This window comes from Oncorhynchus keta, chromosome 28 (assembly GCF_023373465.1).
Source record: "Oncorhynchus keta strain PuntledgeMale-10-30-2019 chromosome 28, Oket_V2, whole genome shotgun sequence".
Classification (NCBI taxonomy): domain Eukaryota; kingdom Metazoa; phylum Chordata; class Actinopteri; order Salmoniformes; family Salmonidae; genus Oncorhynchus; species Oncorhynchus keta.
Window position 1 is genome coordinate 13,332,505 of NC_068448.1, and position 16,113 is coordinate 13,348,617.

Here is a 16,113-nt window from a genome sequence, read left to right on the forward strand (position 1 = left end):
TAGCATGTTAGCTGCCTTCCAAAACAAGCCCAGCGTGTTTCTACATCGCCTGCCTTCCAAAACAAGCCCAGGGAAAATGTGTGTTTCTACATCGCCTGCCTTCCAAAACAAGCCCAATGTGTTTCTACATCGCCTGCCTTCCAAAACAAGCCCAGTGTGTTTCTGTCGCCTGCCTTCCAAAACAAGCCCAATGTGTTTCTACATCGCCTGCCTTCCAAAACAAGCCCAGTGTGTTTCTACATCGCCTGCCTACCAAAACAAGCCCAGCGTGTTTCTACATCGCCTGCCTTCCAAAACAAGCCCAATGTGTTTCTACATCGCCTGCCTTCCAAAACAAGCCCAATGTGTTTCTACATCGCCTGCCTTCCAAAACAAGCCCAATGTGTTTCTACATCGCCTGCCTTCCAAAACAAGCCCAGTGTGTTTCTATCGCCTGCCTTCCAAAACAAGCCCAGTGTGTTTCTGTCGCCTGCCTTCCAAAACAAGCCCAGCGTGTTTCTACATCGCCTGCCTTCCAAAACAAGCCCAGCGTGTTTCTGTCGCCTGCCTTCCAAAACAAGCCCAGTGTGTTTCTGTCGCCTGCCTTCCAAAACAAGCCCAGTGTGTTTCTGTCGCCTGCCTTCCAAAACAAGCCCAGTGTGTTTCTGTCGCCTGCCTTCCAGCCTTGGGATGACTACCATTGCTAGGGCGGGGAGAAATAAGAATCTCATTATATACATATCTCTGATAGTATTTTCTGTTGGTCACGTCATTTTACTGTTTATACATATTTTTATACATACAATTTGTTAACCGGTTAATGAGGGTCAGTTGGTTGACAGCAAAATTGACTGTAATGTACATCCCTATGCAGTACCGAGGCAAAATTGTCGAAGCAGTTGAAACCATGCTTCTAGACTGGAACCCTGACCCCTCGGGTGTGGTGGCTGTGGTGTGGATGTTGGCTGTGTCTTGGTGACTGTTGGCTGTGTTGTGGTGTGGATGTTGGCTGTGTCTTGGTGGCTGTGGTGTGGATGTTGGCTGTGTTGTGGCAACGGCGGGGTGGTGGTGTGGCTGTTAGCTGTGTTGTGGTTGCTAAAACTGTGTCCTCTTAAGTGTCAGAAGAGAGGATGGAGAGCAGCCCTGGTCCCTCAACGTCCTCTGGCTCCAGACCTGAGACAGACCACCGAGCGCAGAGCAGCACTGCCAGCACGCCCCGCACAGGTACACACTCGCATAGCAACGCACATAAACAAACATTCTCAGCTTAGACTATCACACGCTCAGTCACACACGCACACGCACGCGCACGCTCACGCGCACGCGCACACTCCCATGTGTTCCATCTCCCATGTGTTCTCTCCCTCCAGGCCTGCAGTGTATTCCCCAGAGAGCAGCTCTGCTGAAGTCAATGCTAAACTTCTTGAAGAAAGCCATCCAGGACCCTGCCTTCTCTGATGGCATCCGTCACGGTGAGCGAGCTTTGATAACCACACTCTTAAAAAGCATGAACAATGGAGATACGCAAAACTTAAGCTATCTGAGGGGAACTGGTCTTATATGATCAGATGGGTTAAGGTTGTAATGCTTATAATAGGTACTGGGGCTTCAACAAAACATGATGGGAAAATGTTGAATGAATTCCCCCTGGACGTAGCCCGACTAACCTCCTGGTCTCTGTATGGCCTCTCTTCTCCAGTCATGGACGGGTCTTTGCCTACCTCACTCAAGCACATCATCAGTAATGCAGAGTACTATGGACCTTCCCTTTTCCTACTTGGTGAGTACTCGAGTCACACAACATGCTTCAGAGGAATCTACCATGACATGCATTATAATGTATAGTATGTTTACTAATATCACTTGATCATTGCGAAAGTTCTGTGAAGTCCATCAAAGCATACATTATGCCATGTTGATTTTAAACATATTTATCTCGTTTCCCCTCCCTCATCCCTTCCACAGCGACGGAGGTGGTGACGGTGTTTGTGTTCCAGGAGCCATCTCTGCTCTCCTCCCTGCAGGATAATGGCTTGACTGACGTCATGCTGCATGCCCTGCTAATCAAAGACGTGAGTCCCACAGCACTCATCTCCTCTCGGCTCACCCTGCATTCAGACCATTCCATAGTCGTCGATGCAGGTTGGCTTTGATAAGTGCGAGGGAAAGTTTGTCGTTGGTGTCTGAATGCGAGGTCACTCTCTCTTTCTTCTCAATCTTTTCTCTACCTCTTCAGTCGCTCAGCAGACCCCCTCATCTCATTTCTCTCACTGCTCACCCTCTCATCTCCCTCTTGTCCTCTCCTGCACATTTGACATCTTTTTCAGCGGGGTCATTAACACCGGTGTAGCCAGTGGATATAGAGCCTACACTGCCTAGTCTTCATCTTGCCCTCCATCTCCTCTCTGTCACACAGCATTGCATTAAAAAGTCATTCTCCCTCCTTGGTTTCACTGCTTCCTTTCCTCCCTCACTCTTTCCTTCTGTTTTCCCCCTGCTTCTGATTGCCTTTACGTTTTGATTCCCTATGCCCTACCCTCGCCCTCTCTTCCCCTCGCCCTCTCTTCCCCTCGCCCTCTCTTCCCCTCGCCCTCTCTTCCCCTCGCCCTCTCTTCCCCTCGCCCTCTCTTCCCCTCGCCCTCTCTTCCCCTCGCCCTCTCTTTCCCCCGCCCTCCGTACCCTCGCCCTCTCTTTCCCCCGCCCTCCGTACCCTCGCCCTCTCTTTCCCCCGCCCTCCGTACCCTCTCTTCCCCCTACCCTCCTTTCCTCCCTCCCCAGTCCCCTTCCTCCCAGTTGTTCCCTACCCTCGCCACTCTGTCTCTCACTCGCTCTCTCTCTTCCTCCCCCTTTTCTCTCTTTCTCCCTTTTCTCTCTCTCACAGTCTCTCTCTCTGCAGGTCCCGGCTACCCGGGAGGTGCTTGGTTCTCTCCCTAACGTGTTCAGTGCCTTGTGCCTGAATGCGCGAGGCCTGCACTCCTTCGTCCAATGCCAGCCCTTTGAACGCCTTTTCAAGGTGCTGTTGTCACCTGACTACTTGCCTGCCATGAGACGACGCCGCAGCTCTGACCCTCTGGGTGAGTTGGGCGCGCGCGTGTGTGTGTGTGTTATTGCAATCTAGTATGGCGAGAGAGACCTTTGAGAGAGGTGTGTTAACTTAAAGGAAGGTAGTATATTGGGACACAATTCACTCTGTTGAAAAATATGTGTTTGTTATAGGAATGTTGGGTTGTAATTTGAAATACCTGCTACACTAGAAGTTAATGGTTACATGTATGAGGAATGTATATTGTAATGGAGGTTGGATAAGAGCCAGGGGCTTGTAGAGTTACTAATTAGGGGGAAAAGACAATCGCATAGTTGTGGCCACAGGTAAGTGTGGATTAGTGAGGAATGGTGACTGTGATAAGTCACGAAGGGAGAAGGAACAGTTTATTACCCACATCACGTAACTTCCTGCCTAGCTACAAAGATGTAGTATTTAGAGGTAAGGGAGACTGCCTAAAGAGGGGGGTTTAAATACAGGTGCTGGTAGAAACATGTCTGTCTTTTCAGCTGTTTGACTCAGTGGGTGAATTAACTTGGTTTGAGCTTTAGCTAGTTGTGCGTTAGTTTTTACTCTGTTCAGTATTTTTAGGTTCTAAATAAACAAAAATATAAATGAAACCGTTTCAAAGATTTTGCTGAGTTATAGTTCAAATAAGGAAATCGGTCAATTGAAATAAATGCATTAAGCCTTAATCTATGCATTTCACATGACTGAGAATACTGATATGCATCTGTTGGTCAAATATACTACAAACAAAAATGGGCCTCACAATGAGCCTCAGGATCTTGTCACGGTATCTCTATGCATTCAAATTGTCATTGGTAAATTTAAATTGTGTTCGTTGTCCATATCTTATGCCTGCCCATACCATAACCCCACGGCCACCATGCGGTACTTGTTGACATCAAAATAACGCTCGCCATACACGTGGTCTGTGGTTGTGAGGCCGGTTGTACGTACTGCCAAATTCTCAAAAACTACGCAGGTGGCTTATGGTAGAGAAATGAACATTCAATTCTCTGTCAATGGCTCTGGTGGACACTCCTGCAGTCATCAAGCCAATTGCACACTTCCTCCAAACTTGAGACATCTGTGACATTGTTTTGTGTGACAAAACTGCACATTTTAGTGGCTTTTTATTGCCCCCAGCACAAGGTGCACCTGTGTAATGATCATGCTGTCTAATCAGCTTCTTGATATTCCACACCGGTCAGGTGGATGTATTATCTTGGCAAAGGAGAAATAATCACTAACAGGGATGTAAACAAATTTGTGCACAACATTTGAGAGAAACAAGCTTTTTATGAGCATGGAACATTTCTGGGATCTTTTATTTCAGTCCATGAAACATGGGACCATCACTTTTTAAAATATTTTTGTTCAATGTAGTATGGTGACACTACACTGTTGATGCAGATGTCTGTATGTAACCATGCTGTGTTGTGTGTGTGTGTGTGTGTGTACAGGAGATACAGCGTCCAACCTGGGCAGTGCTGTGGATGAACTGATGAGACACCAACCCACTCTGAAGACTGACGCCACTACTGCCATCATCAAGGTGGGTTTACAATGACATGTACTGGAGGCCTGGAAAAACTGCAATGATCAGCACCATTGAGCAGGTTTGGGAGTGAGTACTCCAGTACAGGTTGGTATTTGATTACTAATAATCAAATAAAAGTATAACTATTTTAGCAGGTTAAATGTATAAGCACAGGCACAATTTCCAACTGTAATATGTTTATTGTTTTGGAGTATGTCAAATGCAGTGACGATGTTAAAGTTGTGTATCAGAACCATCAGTCATTAGAACAACCTTTTAGCATACTGCAATCTCTTTTGGCCTTCAAACCCGTTTCACGGTAACATGTGAGAGTACTCAATTACTCAAAATGATTTTAGTGAGTGCACAGACACTCATTCAAATGCCCATCCCTACCCATTGTTCATGTCTGGACTTGTAGTTTTAACTCCATGTGACTTGACCAGGAAAAACTGAGGTCTTGTAGCTTTTAACTAGGGCACAGAGTTCAACTGGTTCAGGTCATGTGTTAGGACCCTAATAATATAGATTAACCTTGTAAACTGCATAGTGAATTAGCACAACATGATTGTTTCTTTAAGCTGGGCCATGTGATCTGAACAGGAACAACTTAATGTTTATCCTTGGAGTTTTTACGTTATGGTAAATTAACACACACTTGTCTTCTCTTCAAAACAAATTCCCTTGCCTTGTTTTCACCAGCACTCGAACTTATCTTATCTTGCCAGCACCAACTTTGCTGATAGCTACTTTATTGAGGAAAAATGTACTTACTGTAATATGTGGTTGTCCCACCTAGCTATCTTAAGATGGATGCGCTAACTGTAAGTCGCTCTGTATAAGAGCGTCTGCTGAATGACTAAAATGTCAACTGTCCTCTCCCAGTTACTGGAGGAGATCTGTAACCTGGGCCGAGCTCCAGAGTACATCTGTCAGAAGCCCTCTATCCAGAAGACTGATGGCACCGTCACCGCGCCCCCCGCCCGCTCCTCCCACGCTGCCGAAGAGGCTTCCAGCGAAGATGAGGAGGAAGAGGAGGCGCTCCATACCTTCACCCAGCAGCAGGGGGAACCAGAGAACAACAGACAGTCAGTGCCAGTTGAACTGTATGACATTCCAAATCAGCGATGTGATTCTTCCTGATCAATTCAGGATTTATTGCCCCTGATATAATTTTTTCTCTCTCTATATTTATAAATCATTTATGTATTTATATTTTGTTACATGTTTGATAGGGAGTTGGGATAATAGTTTTGTCATTTCCTATAGGGTTGTTGGCACTGAAGAGAGGATACCGATTCCTCTGATGGATTACATTCTGAATGTGGTACGTGTGTTGATGCACGTTCTCTGTTTATTCTATGTGATCATACCTGCAATAAGGCACACTTAAATCAAGTCCCTTTACTCCTTTGAGGAGAGCCTACCACACTTCACTTATGTTTGCGCAGATCAAGTATGCGTACGTTTGCGCAGATCAAGTATGCGTACGTTTGCGCAGATCAAGTATGCGTACGTTTGCGCAGATCAAGTATGCGTACGTTTGCGCAGATCAAGTATGCGTATGTTTGCGCAGATCAAGTATGCGTATGTTTGCGCAGATCAAGTATGCGTATGTTTGCGCAGATCAAGTATGCGTACGTTTGCGCAGATCAAGTATGCGTATGTTTGCGCAGATCAAGTATGCGTATGTTTGCGCAGATCAAGTATGCGTACGTTTGCGCAGATCAAGTATGCGTACGTTTGCGCAGATCAAGTATGCGTATGTTTGCGCAGATCAAGTATGCGTATGTTTGCGCGGATCAAGTATGCGTATGTTTGCAGTCTTCCAAGAATTGGAACATTTTCTTGCTGGCGTTCGCTTTGCCTTGTTGTTTTCCTTACACACATATCCAAAGTTATTATTTGTATTACTTTGATAGAAAGTTCCTTATTTTCTGTATCATATTTCTACTGTAGGTGCTTATGGAGCATAATGAATTTACAGTTTTAACATGTTTTCAAGTACTTGTGACAAATAATGTATTCCGATAATTGCATCTATTTTAATGGGCACCTATGATGCGTGTAAAATAATTTTTTGAAGGTTGTACTGATGATAATGAGCTAAACTATTTGCCAGCTATGTATGGCTCCATATTTGTTGAAATTATACAATGCATTCTGGGTGTCACGTAATCTGTCAGACCGAAGATGTTATAATGAGGTGAGGGAATGGTTCACTCTTCTTTTGGGTGAACTTGCGGAAATGAATGAATGAAGGGAAGTGGATGATTGTAGAAGACACACCCCTTCAACATGCATACTATAAACGGACAAAACTCATCTGGTCTCTTATCTTTGGTTGATGCAAAAAAAAGAAACGTTCCGGCGCTCACAAACTACCCATCGTCAGATTACTTTCAATTTCCAGGAAGTGTTTTACTCAATTATTTCAATCAATGGTGAGCTCACCCGTGATGTGATTAATTATAAATAGTAATTGCTATTAGCTAATTCATATTGTAGTTTCTGTCAGCCGGGAGTCATATTTGAGTTATACAAAATATGTCAATCTTTCCTCAGTTAGCGCGAGGACAAATGTAGCCTATATTTTCCGGTTTGGATGATTGTGTTACGCTGTAGCTACTTTGGTTTCCTTTTGGATTCAATGTTCAGACATCTACAGATCACATTCTGGACGTGACTTGTTAAGGACTGTGTTTGTGCAAAATGTTTCTGTGGGGAAAAAGTGTTGCGTCAATCGAAAATGGACGTTGTAAGTAAGCGTTCTCATCAACTGTTCTCATCACACCTGTTTGATTGTATGTATGCTACAGTGACTATAGAACTATACAACGATCACACCCGTTTGATTGTATGCTACAGTAACTATACAACGATCACACCCGTTTGATTGTATGCTACAGTAACTATACAACGATCACACCCGTTTGATTGTATGCTACAGTGACTATAGAACTATACAACGATCACACCCGTTTGATTGTATGCTACAGTGACTATACAACAATCACACCTGTTTGATTGTATGCTACAGTGACTATACAACTATACAACGATCACACCTGTTTGATTGTATGCTACAGTGACTATAGAACTATACAACAATCACCCTGTTTGATTGTATGCTACAGTGACTATAGAACTATACAACAATCACACCTGTTTGATTGTATGCTACAGTGACTATAGAACTATACAACAATCACACCTGTTTGATTGTATGCTACAGTGACTATAGAACTATACAACCATCACACCTGTTTGATTGTATGCTACAGTGACTATAGAACTATACAACGATCACACCTGTTTGATTGTATGCTACAGTGACTATAGAACTATACAACGATCACACCTGTTTGATTGTATGCTACAGTGACTATAGAACTATACAACGATCACACCCGTTTGATTGTATGCTACAGTGACTATAGAACTATACAACCATCACACCTGTTTGATTGTATGCTACAGTGACTATAGAACTATACAACGATCACACCTGTTTGATTGTATGCTACAGTGACTATAGAACTATACAACGATCACACCTGTTTGATTGTATGCTACAGTGACTATAGAACTATACAACGATCACACCTGTTTGATTGTATGCTACAGTGACTATAGAACTATACAACGATCACACCCGTTTGATTGTATGCTACAGTGACTATAGAACTATACAACGATCACACCTGTTTGATTGTATGCTACAGTGACTATAGAACTATACAACGATCACACCCGTTTGATTGTATGCTACAGTGACTATAGAACTATACAACGATCACACCCGTTTGATTGTATGCTACAGTGACTATAGAACTATACAACAATCACACCTGTTTGATTGTATGCTACAGTAACTATACAACTATACAACGATCACACCCGTTTGATTGTATGCTACAGTAACTATACAACGATCACACCCGTTTGATTGTATGCTACAGTGACTATAGAACTATACAACGATCACACCCGTTTGATTGTATGCTACAGTGACTATAGAACTATACAACGATCACACCTGTTTGATTGTATGCTACAGTGACTATAGAACTATACAACGATCACACCCGTTTGATTGTATGCTACAGTGACTATAGAACTATACAACGATCACACCTGTTTGATTGTATGCTACAGTGACTATAGAACTATACAACGATCACACCCGTTTGATTGTATGCTACAGTGACTATAGAACTATACAACGATCACACCTGTTTGATTGTATGCTACAGTGACTATAGAACTATACAACGATCACACCTGTTTGATTGTATGCTACAGTGACTATACAACGATCACACCCGTTTGATTGTATGCTACAGTGACTACAACGATCACACCCGTTTGATTGTATGCTACAGTGACTATAGAACTATACAACGATCACACCTGTTTGATTGTATGCTACAGTGACTATAGAACTATACAACGATCACACCTGTTTGATTGTATGCTACAGTGACTATAGAACTCACACACCCGTTTGATTGTATGCTACAGTGACTATAGAACTATACAACGATCACACCTGTTTGATTGTATGCTACAGTGACTATAGAACTATACAACGATCACACCCGTTTGATTGTATGCTACAGTGACTATAGAACTATACAACGATCACACCCGTTTGATTGTATGCTACAGTGACTATAGAACTATACAACGATCACACCTGTTTGATTGTATGCTACAGTGACTATACAACGATCACACCCGTTTGATTGTATGCTACAGTAACTATACAACTATACAACGATCACACCCGTTTGATTGTATGCTACAGTAACTATACAACGATCACACCCGTTTGATTGTATGCTACAGTGACTATAGAGCTAAACAACGATCACACCCGTTTGATTGTATGCTACAGTAACTATACAATGATCACACCCGTTTGTTGGTACGTGTGAAAAGGTTAACGTTTACAAACGGTTTTACTCATTTCATATGTGCATCTACTGTATTCTAGTCAATGCCACTCCAACATCGCTCATCCTAATATTTCAATATTTCTTAATGACATTATTTTACTTTTAGATGTGTTTGTCTTGTTAGTCATTACTGCACTTTTGGAGCTAGGAACACGAGCATTTAGCGACACCTGCAATAACATCTGCTAAATATGTGTGTTTGACCAATAAAATGATATTTGATTCCTTACCCCTTAACATTCCCCTTTTTGTGTTCCTTCCCAGATGAAGTTTGTGGAGTCGATCCTTAGTAACAACACGACAGACGACCACTGTCAGGAGTTTGTCAACCAGAAGGGTCTCCTACCCCTGGTCTCCATCCTGGGTCTACCCAACCTGCCCATCGACTTCCCCACATCAGCTGCCTGCCAGGCTGTAGCCGGGGTCTGCAAGTCCATACTGGTGAGACCTGACACTGGGGATATGGGAGGTGTGTGGTTATGATGGGAGGCTGTAGCTGGGCTCTGTAACTCCATACTGGTGAGACTAAGAGATGTGGGGATATGATTTCAGTGAATTTGTTCGTGATTGAGCTCAAGCAGAGCTGGAAAATGGACTATAGCCTCTTCAGAATATATAACCTGTGGTATTTTGATGAGGTTCTCTGACGGTTGTGACTAAACTCCAGGGAGACCGGTTAAATGTAACTGTTCAGTCTCTCCCTGTGACTGTGGTGTGTTGTCCCGTGGTCCCCAGACGCTGTCCCATGAACCCAAGGTGCTCCAGGAGGGGCTGTGTCAGCTGGACAGCATCCTGTCGGCCCTCGAGCCGCTCCACCGCCCCATTGAGGTCCCCGGGGGTTCTGTGCTGCTCCGAGAGCTCGCCACCGCCGGTCATGTGACTGACGCCACGCTATCGGCCCGCGCCACGCCACTGCTGCACGCGCTCACTGCCGCACACGCTTATATCCTGATGTTCGTGCACACCTGCAGGGTAGGGCAGGTAAGATGCCAGTAAACCAATCGGCAAGGGCCTCTCGTTATGTCACTCCACACCTGTAGAGGCTGTAGATTAGGTTGACTTTGTATTCAATTCATTGAAAGCAGCAAAAAATAAGCAGCATATAATCAACCAACTGTAGAGGTACTGCACCTCACCTCTGTGGATTTAGAGGGTACCGCCTCTGTGGATTGTCATTGTTGGGAAGGAGTTGCTTGACTGTGAGTGGTTTGGTATTGGTTTGCCCAGGTGTGTTCATTAACCTTCCCCTGTGTGTTGTGCAGAGTGAGATCAGGGCCATCAGTGTGAACCAGTGGGGCTCCCAGCTGGGTTTGAGTGTTCTCAACAAGCTGAGCCAGCTCTACTGCTCTCTGGTCTGGGAGAGCACCGTGCTGCTGTCTCTCTGCACACCCAATAGGTACACTACCTCTGATAAACCTGTCTGATACGCTCTCTGTCTCTCTCCTCCAGGTTCTAGCTCTCTTTCGCCCTCTATCCTTTGGCCTTGAGGTTCTCACTGGTTCTGTCTCCCCCTCCTTCTCTGTCTCCCCCTCCTTCTCTGTCTCCCCCTCCTTCTCTGTCTCCCCCTCCTTCTCTGTCTCCCCCTCCTTCTCTGTCTCCCCCTCCTTCTCTGTCTCCCCCCTCCTTCTCTGTCTCCCCCCTTCTCTGTCTCCCCCTCCTTCTCTGTCTCCTTCTCTGTCTCCTTCTCTGTCTCCGTCTCCTTCTCTGTCTCCGTCTCCTCTGTCTCCGTCTCCTTCTCTGTCTCCCCCTCCTTCTCTGTCTCCGTCTCCTTCTCTGTCTCCGTCTCCTTCTCTGTCTCCGTCTCCTTCTCTGTCTCCTCTCCTTCTCTGTCTCCGTCTCCTTCTCTGTCTCCGTCTCCTTCTCTGTCTCCCCTCCTTCTCTGTCTCCCCCCTCCTTCTCTGTCTCCCGCCTCCTTCTCTGTCTCCCGTCTCCTTCTCTGTCTCCCGTCTCCTTCTCTGTCTCCCGTCTCCTTCTCTGTCTCCCGTCTCCTTCTCTGTCTCCCGTCTCCTTCTCTGTCTCCCGTCTCCTTCTCTGTCTTCCCCCTCCCTCCTTCTCTGTCTTCCCCCTCCCTCCTTCTCTGTCTTCCCCCTCCCTCCTTCTCTGTCTTCCCCCTCCCTCCTTCTCTGTCTTCCCCCTCCCTCCTTCTCTGTCTTCCCCCTCCCTCCTTCTCTGTCTTCCCCCTCCCTCCTTCTCTGTCTTCCCCCTCCCTCCTTCTCTGTCTTCCCCCTCCCTCCTTCTCTGTCTTCCCCCTCCCTCCTTCTCTGTCTTCCCCCTCCCTCCTTCTCTGTCTTCCCCCTCCCTCCTTCTCTGTCTTCCCCCTCCCTCCTTCTCTGTCTTCCCCCTCCCTCCTTCTCTGTCTTCCCCCTCCCTCCTTCTCTGTCTTCCCCCTCCCTCCTTCTCTGTCTTCCCCCTCCCTCCTTCTCTGTCTTCCCCCTCCCTCCTTCTCTGTCTTCCCCCTCCCTCCTGGTCTTCCCCCTCCCTCCTTCTCCGTCTTCCCCCTCCCTCCTTCTCCGTCTTCCCCCTCCTTCTTCCCCCTCTCTCCCTCTTCCCCCTCCTTCTCAGCATACAGTCAGTTGACAGAACACACTAACTCTCTCCTGTTTCTCTCTCCTCTCCTCCCCCAGTCTCCCCCCAGGCTGTGAGTTCGGCCAGGCTGACATGCAGAAGCTGGTTCCCAAGGAGGAGAAGCCATCTGGCAGCACCACAGCCACCGCTTCTGCCTCTGGATCCAGGAGAACTGGTAAGAGACGCCCTTCTACTGAAAAAAAAACAAAAGAAGATGTTATCAATTGGTTGTGGATGATCGTTGGGGATGATCGTTGGGGATGATCGTTCATGAAAGCAATAGGACAATGTTTTGCAGGTTGTTTTTCTTCTTCTAAAAATAACTGTCAACTTTGGAATGTTGGAGTTTGTTAGGAATCATTTGAGCAATGTGCAAGAAAGGAATGTATAAGCTCATTTTAGCCAAACTACTCTTCCAGCACAGCCACCCCTAGCTCTAACCACAAGCCCGTTCCTCTCTCTCGCTAGCTGAGTCTGAGGCTGTGGCTGTGGACCCCTCTGCCACGTGTCTCCTAGAGGGGATGGGGTTGGACGGGGACACGCTAGCCCCCATGGAGACTGACGAGCCCACCGCCGGCACCTCTGACCCCAAGACCAAGTCCAAACTAACCCCCGCCATGGCCACTCGCATCAAGCAGATCAAACCCCTGCTCTCTGGTGAGGACACCAGGAACTTTGTCTTTCCTTTTTCACACAATTGTCTATTTGTAGGCATACGTTAAGTGTAGATTGGTAGTCCCACCAAATACAGCAATGTACTGTCAGAATCTCAGCATTAGTGAAGAAAGACTTCACTCCTCTCAGGTGAAGGTTGAAACACTGTCCGTTGTGACTGCTGAGTCTATACTTGTGAGTGCAGGCTGTCTCTTTCATCCTGGTGTGGTAACTCTCCCCTCTCTTCTCCAGCGTCGTCTCGTCTGGGCCGGGCTCTGGCCGAGCTCTTTGGTCTTCTGGTGAAGCTGTGTGTGGGTTCTCCAGTCCGACAGCGCCGCTCTCACCACGCCACCAGCACCGGCACAGCCCCCACCCCCGCCGCCCGGGCCACCGCCTCCTCCCTCACCAAGCTGCTCACCAAGGGCCTCAGCTGGCAGCCCCCGCCGTACACCCCTACCCCTCGTTTCAGGTACTCTACTGTTACCCCTACCCCTCGTTTCAGGTACTCTACTGTTACCCCTACCCCTCGTTTCAGGTACTCTACTGTTACCCCTACCCCTCGTTTCAGGTACTCTACTGTTACCCCTACCCCTCGTTTCAGGTACTCTACTGTTACCCCTACCCCTCGTTTCAGGTACTCTACTGTTACCCCTACCCCTCGTTTCAGGTACTCTACTGTTACCCCTACACCTCGTTTCAGGTACTCTACTGTTACCCCTACCCCTCGTTTCAGGTACTCTACTGTTACCCCTACCCCTCGTTTCAGGTACTCTACTGTTACCCCTACCCCTCGTTTCAGGTACTCTACTGTTACCCCTACCCCTCGTTTCATGGCCGTGATGTCTCTGCTCTCTCTCTTCCCCTCCAGGCTGACGTTCTTCATCTGCTCGGTGGGCTTCACGTCCCCCATGCTGTTCGACGAGAGGAAGTACCCCTACCACCTCATGCTGCAGAAGTTCTTCTGCTCGGGAGGACACAACGCACTCTTTGAGTGAGTAGAGCACCCCCTGTTAATAGACCTATAGCTACAAACAGCCTCATTACTGTTGCTGCTCAGCTCTCACCATTAATACCTGACTCGATATATATTTGGCACTACCTTATTGTCAGGATTACTAATAGAATGATTATGAGTAGGGCATTTTCCCTGACCAGGAAACATTTGGGGCCGTAATTGTGATTGTACCCAACAAGAGCTTATGTTTCTCTGCCCATCGGCTCTGACACATCTCTCGTTCCCCCTCCTCTCCCCAGGACATTTAACTGGGCCCTTTCTATGGGTGGTAAGGTGCCTGTCTCTGAGGGCCTGGAGCATGCAGAGCTGCCAGATGGGACAGGGGAGTTCTTGGATGCCTGGCTGATGCTGGTGGAGAAGATGGTGAACCCCAGTACTGTGCTGGACTCACCCCACAGCCTGCCTGTCAAGGTTCCCGGGGTCACCCCCACCACCCCACAGTTCAGTGCCCTGCGATTCCTCATAGTCACTCAGAAGGTAGGGGGATTGGTTAGTGGTGTGTGTGTGGTTTTTCCTGGATGTGTTTAACTATTCTTGTGGGGAACAGAAGTCCCCACAAGAATAGTAAACAAACAAAAATTTGACCTAAGTGACATTTTGTTAGTCCTCACGAGGTCAAATGCTATTTAGGGATAAGGTTGAAATTAGTGTTGGGTTTAGAATTAGGTTAAGGGTTCGGGTTAAGTTTAGGTTTTTTGGGTCAAGGTAAGAGTACTGGTTAGGGTCAGGAAAAATAGGATTTTGAATGGGACTGTGTGTTACATGAGATAGTATTATTTTTTTCTCCCTCTAATCCTGAGCCACTCTCTTTTGCCTCCCATTTAGGCAGCGTTCAGCTGCATCTGCAGCCTGTGGAACAGAAAGCCCCTTAAAGTGTACGGGGGCCGCATGGCTGAGTCCATGTTAGCTATACTGTGCCACATCCTGAGAGGAGAACCTGTCATCCAGGTGTGTTCTTTTATATAAGGTGCAGTGGCACACTAGGAGAGAAGCTAGTGGGGGAATTATTTGTAATGTAAACAAATTTCCTTTGTCAAATAATCTTTTGAGGGATGGTTGCTAGTGGCATGTAATGAAATTTTGTTCATTCCTCCCAGGAGCGCCTCGCCAAGGAGAGGGAGGGCACAACCCGTCCAGAGGAGGAGGGAGGTCTTGGGGCCTCTACGCTGCCTGTAGGCCCCAGCTCTGGAGGTGAAAGGAAATGGTTTATTTTCAACAACATTACATGGTATTAATGGCAGCGAAGGCTGAATTATTTGATACAATGTATTTTTATACACATGAAGGATAAATGCACAATAACTATCCCAACAGCACATAATGATTTATAACACTTTAATGTATAATCCAGGCACAGGTGGGTCAGCAGGGGCCCCTGGAGCAGCAGTAAATGCAGGAGAGGGCCCTGCCGGGTCAGTTCCAGGACCAACCATTGGAAGCAGTACAGCACCATCTGCACCAGGGGGTGCAGCAGAGGACTCCACTAACACTACTCCCAGGAGAGAGCCACCGGTTAACCAGGCTCAGCTACAGCAGGTGAGGAGGGTGTGGCTGTCGGTCCGGTCCGTGTGTGTTTTTGGATTCCTTTACCTTTTGTGACCGTTTCTTCATGGAAATGGCAGTTTTTGTCATACTGTTTTCCCCATAGACAGTTTTTGGCATTAAACACGCATCATTCGACAGCTTTGATAGATATAACTGCTAGATACAGTTGAGCGCATTGGTTGCACTGTTAGCAGTGGTTGAAATTGTTCTGTTAACTTCTTGTCCCCTTGAACCCTCACCCTGGTGTGGCCTGCACCACTTTGTCTTGTTGTGACAGGCTCAGGGAGGAGGCAGGGAGAGGCAGCCAAATGTCAACCAGCAGCAGCTACAGCAGGTATATAGCTAGCCTACACCACACTCAGGCGCGAGCGCACATTTGACTAGAATTGAATCTGATCTCTTGTTTGTAATGGGTTCCCGGCTGAAGGTGGCCAGGAGGAACCAGAGGGAGGGAGGGAGCAAGAGAGAGTGGGAGGCTGGATGTCCCTTGGTTGGTGGAGCATTTTTGATACACACAGGAAACTGTTGAGCGTTAAAAAAAACAGCGTTGCAGTTCTTGACACAAACAGGTGCGCCTGCCAGCAGCCTACATACCCCGTTCGAAGGCACTTAAATATTTTGTCTTGCCCATTCACCATCTCAATGGAACACATACACAATCTGTCTCGTTTTTCTCAAGGCTTAAAAATCCTTATTTAACCTGTCTCCTCTACACTAAAGTGGATTTAATAAGTGACATCAATAATGGATCATAGATTTCACCTGGTCAGTCTGTCATGGAAAGTGCAGGTGTTCCTAATGTTTT

At 46.6% G+C, this 16,113-nt stretch overlaps 1 protein-coding gene across 33 annotated transcripts in view; it reads left to right on the forward strand.

The window, feature by feature from the left end:
• LOC118360667 (E3 ubiquitin-protein ligase HUWE1-like) overlaps nucleotides 1-16,113 on the forward strand; it is an 89,308-nt gene that overhangs the window by 15,262 nt on the left and 57,933 nt on the right. For 29 of the 33 annotated variants that reach the window (XM_052484890.1, XM_052484914.1, XM_052484897.1 and 26 more), the window contains 20 exons: nucleotides 1,096-1,203; nucleotides 1,350-1,451; nucleotides 1,679-1,759; nucleotides 1,945-2,051; nucleotides 2,861-3,053; nucleotides 4,492-4,583; nucleotides 5,454-5,674; nucleotides 5,838-5,895; nucleotides 9,794-9,970; nucleotides 10,265-10,510; nucleotides 10,792-10,925; nucleotides 12,154-12,269; nucleotides 12,563-12,751; nucleotides 13,001-13,217; nucleotides 13,617-13,739; nucleotides 14,003-14,240; nucleotides 14,589-14,711; nucleotides 14,861-14,954; nucleotides 15,115-15,299; nucleotides 15,586-15,642. In XM_052484890.1, coding sequence (XP_052340850.1) covers nucleotides 1,096-1,203; nucleotides 1,350-1,451; nucleotides 1,679-1,759; nucleotides 1,945-2,051; nucleotides 2,861-3,053; nucleotides 4,492-4,583; nucleotides 5,454-5,674; nucleotides 5,838-5,895; nucleotides 9,794-9,970; nucleotides 10,265-10,510; nucleotides 10,792-10,925; nucleotides 12,154-12,269; nucleotides 12,563-12,751; nucleotides 13,001-13,217; nucleotides 13,617-13,739; nucleotides 14,003-14,240; nucleotides 14,589-14,711; nucleotides 14,861-14,954; nucleotides 15,115-15,299; nucleotides 15,586-15,642 — 2,861 coding nt within the window. The remainder of the gene's footprint in view (nucleotides 1-1,095; nucleotides 1,204-1,349; nucleotides 1,452-1,678; nucleotides 1,760-1,944; nucleotides 2,052-2,860; nucleotides 3,054-4,491; nucleotides 4,584-5,453; nucleotides 5,675-5,837; nucleotides 5,896-9,793; nucleotides 9,971-10,264; nucleotides 10,511-10,791; nucleotides 10,926-12,153; nucleotides 12,270-12,562; nucleotides 12,752-13,000; nucleotides 13,218-13,616; nucleotides 13,740-14,002; nucleotides 14,241-14,588; nucleotides 14,712-14,860; nucleotides 14,955-15,114; nucleotides 15,300-15,585; nucleotides 15,643-16,113) is intronic. The other 4 variants (XM_052484901.1, XM_052484922.1, XM_052484899.1 and 1 more) reach the window with 3 other exon arrangements.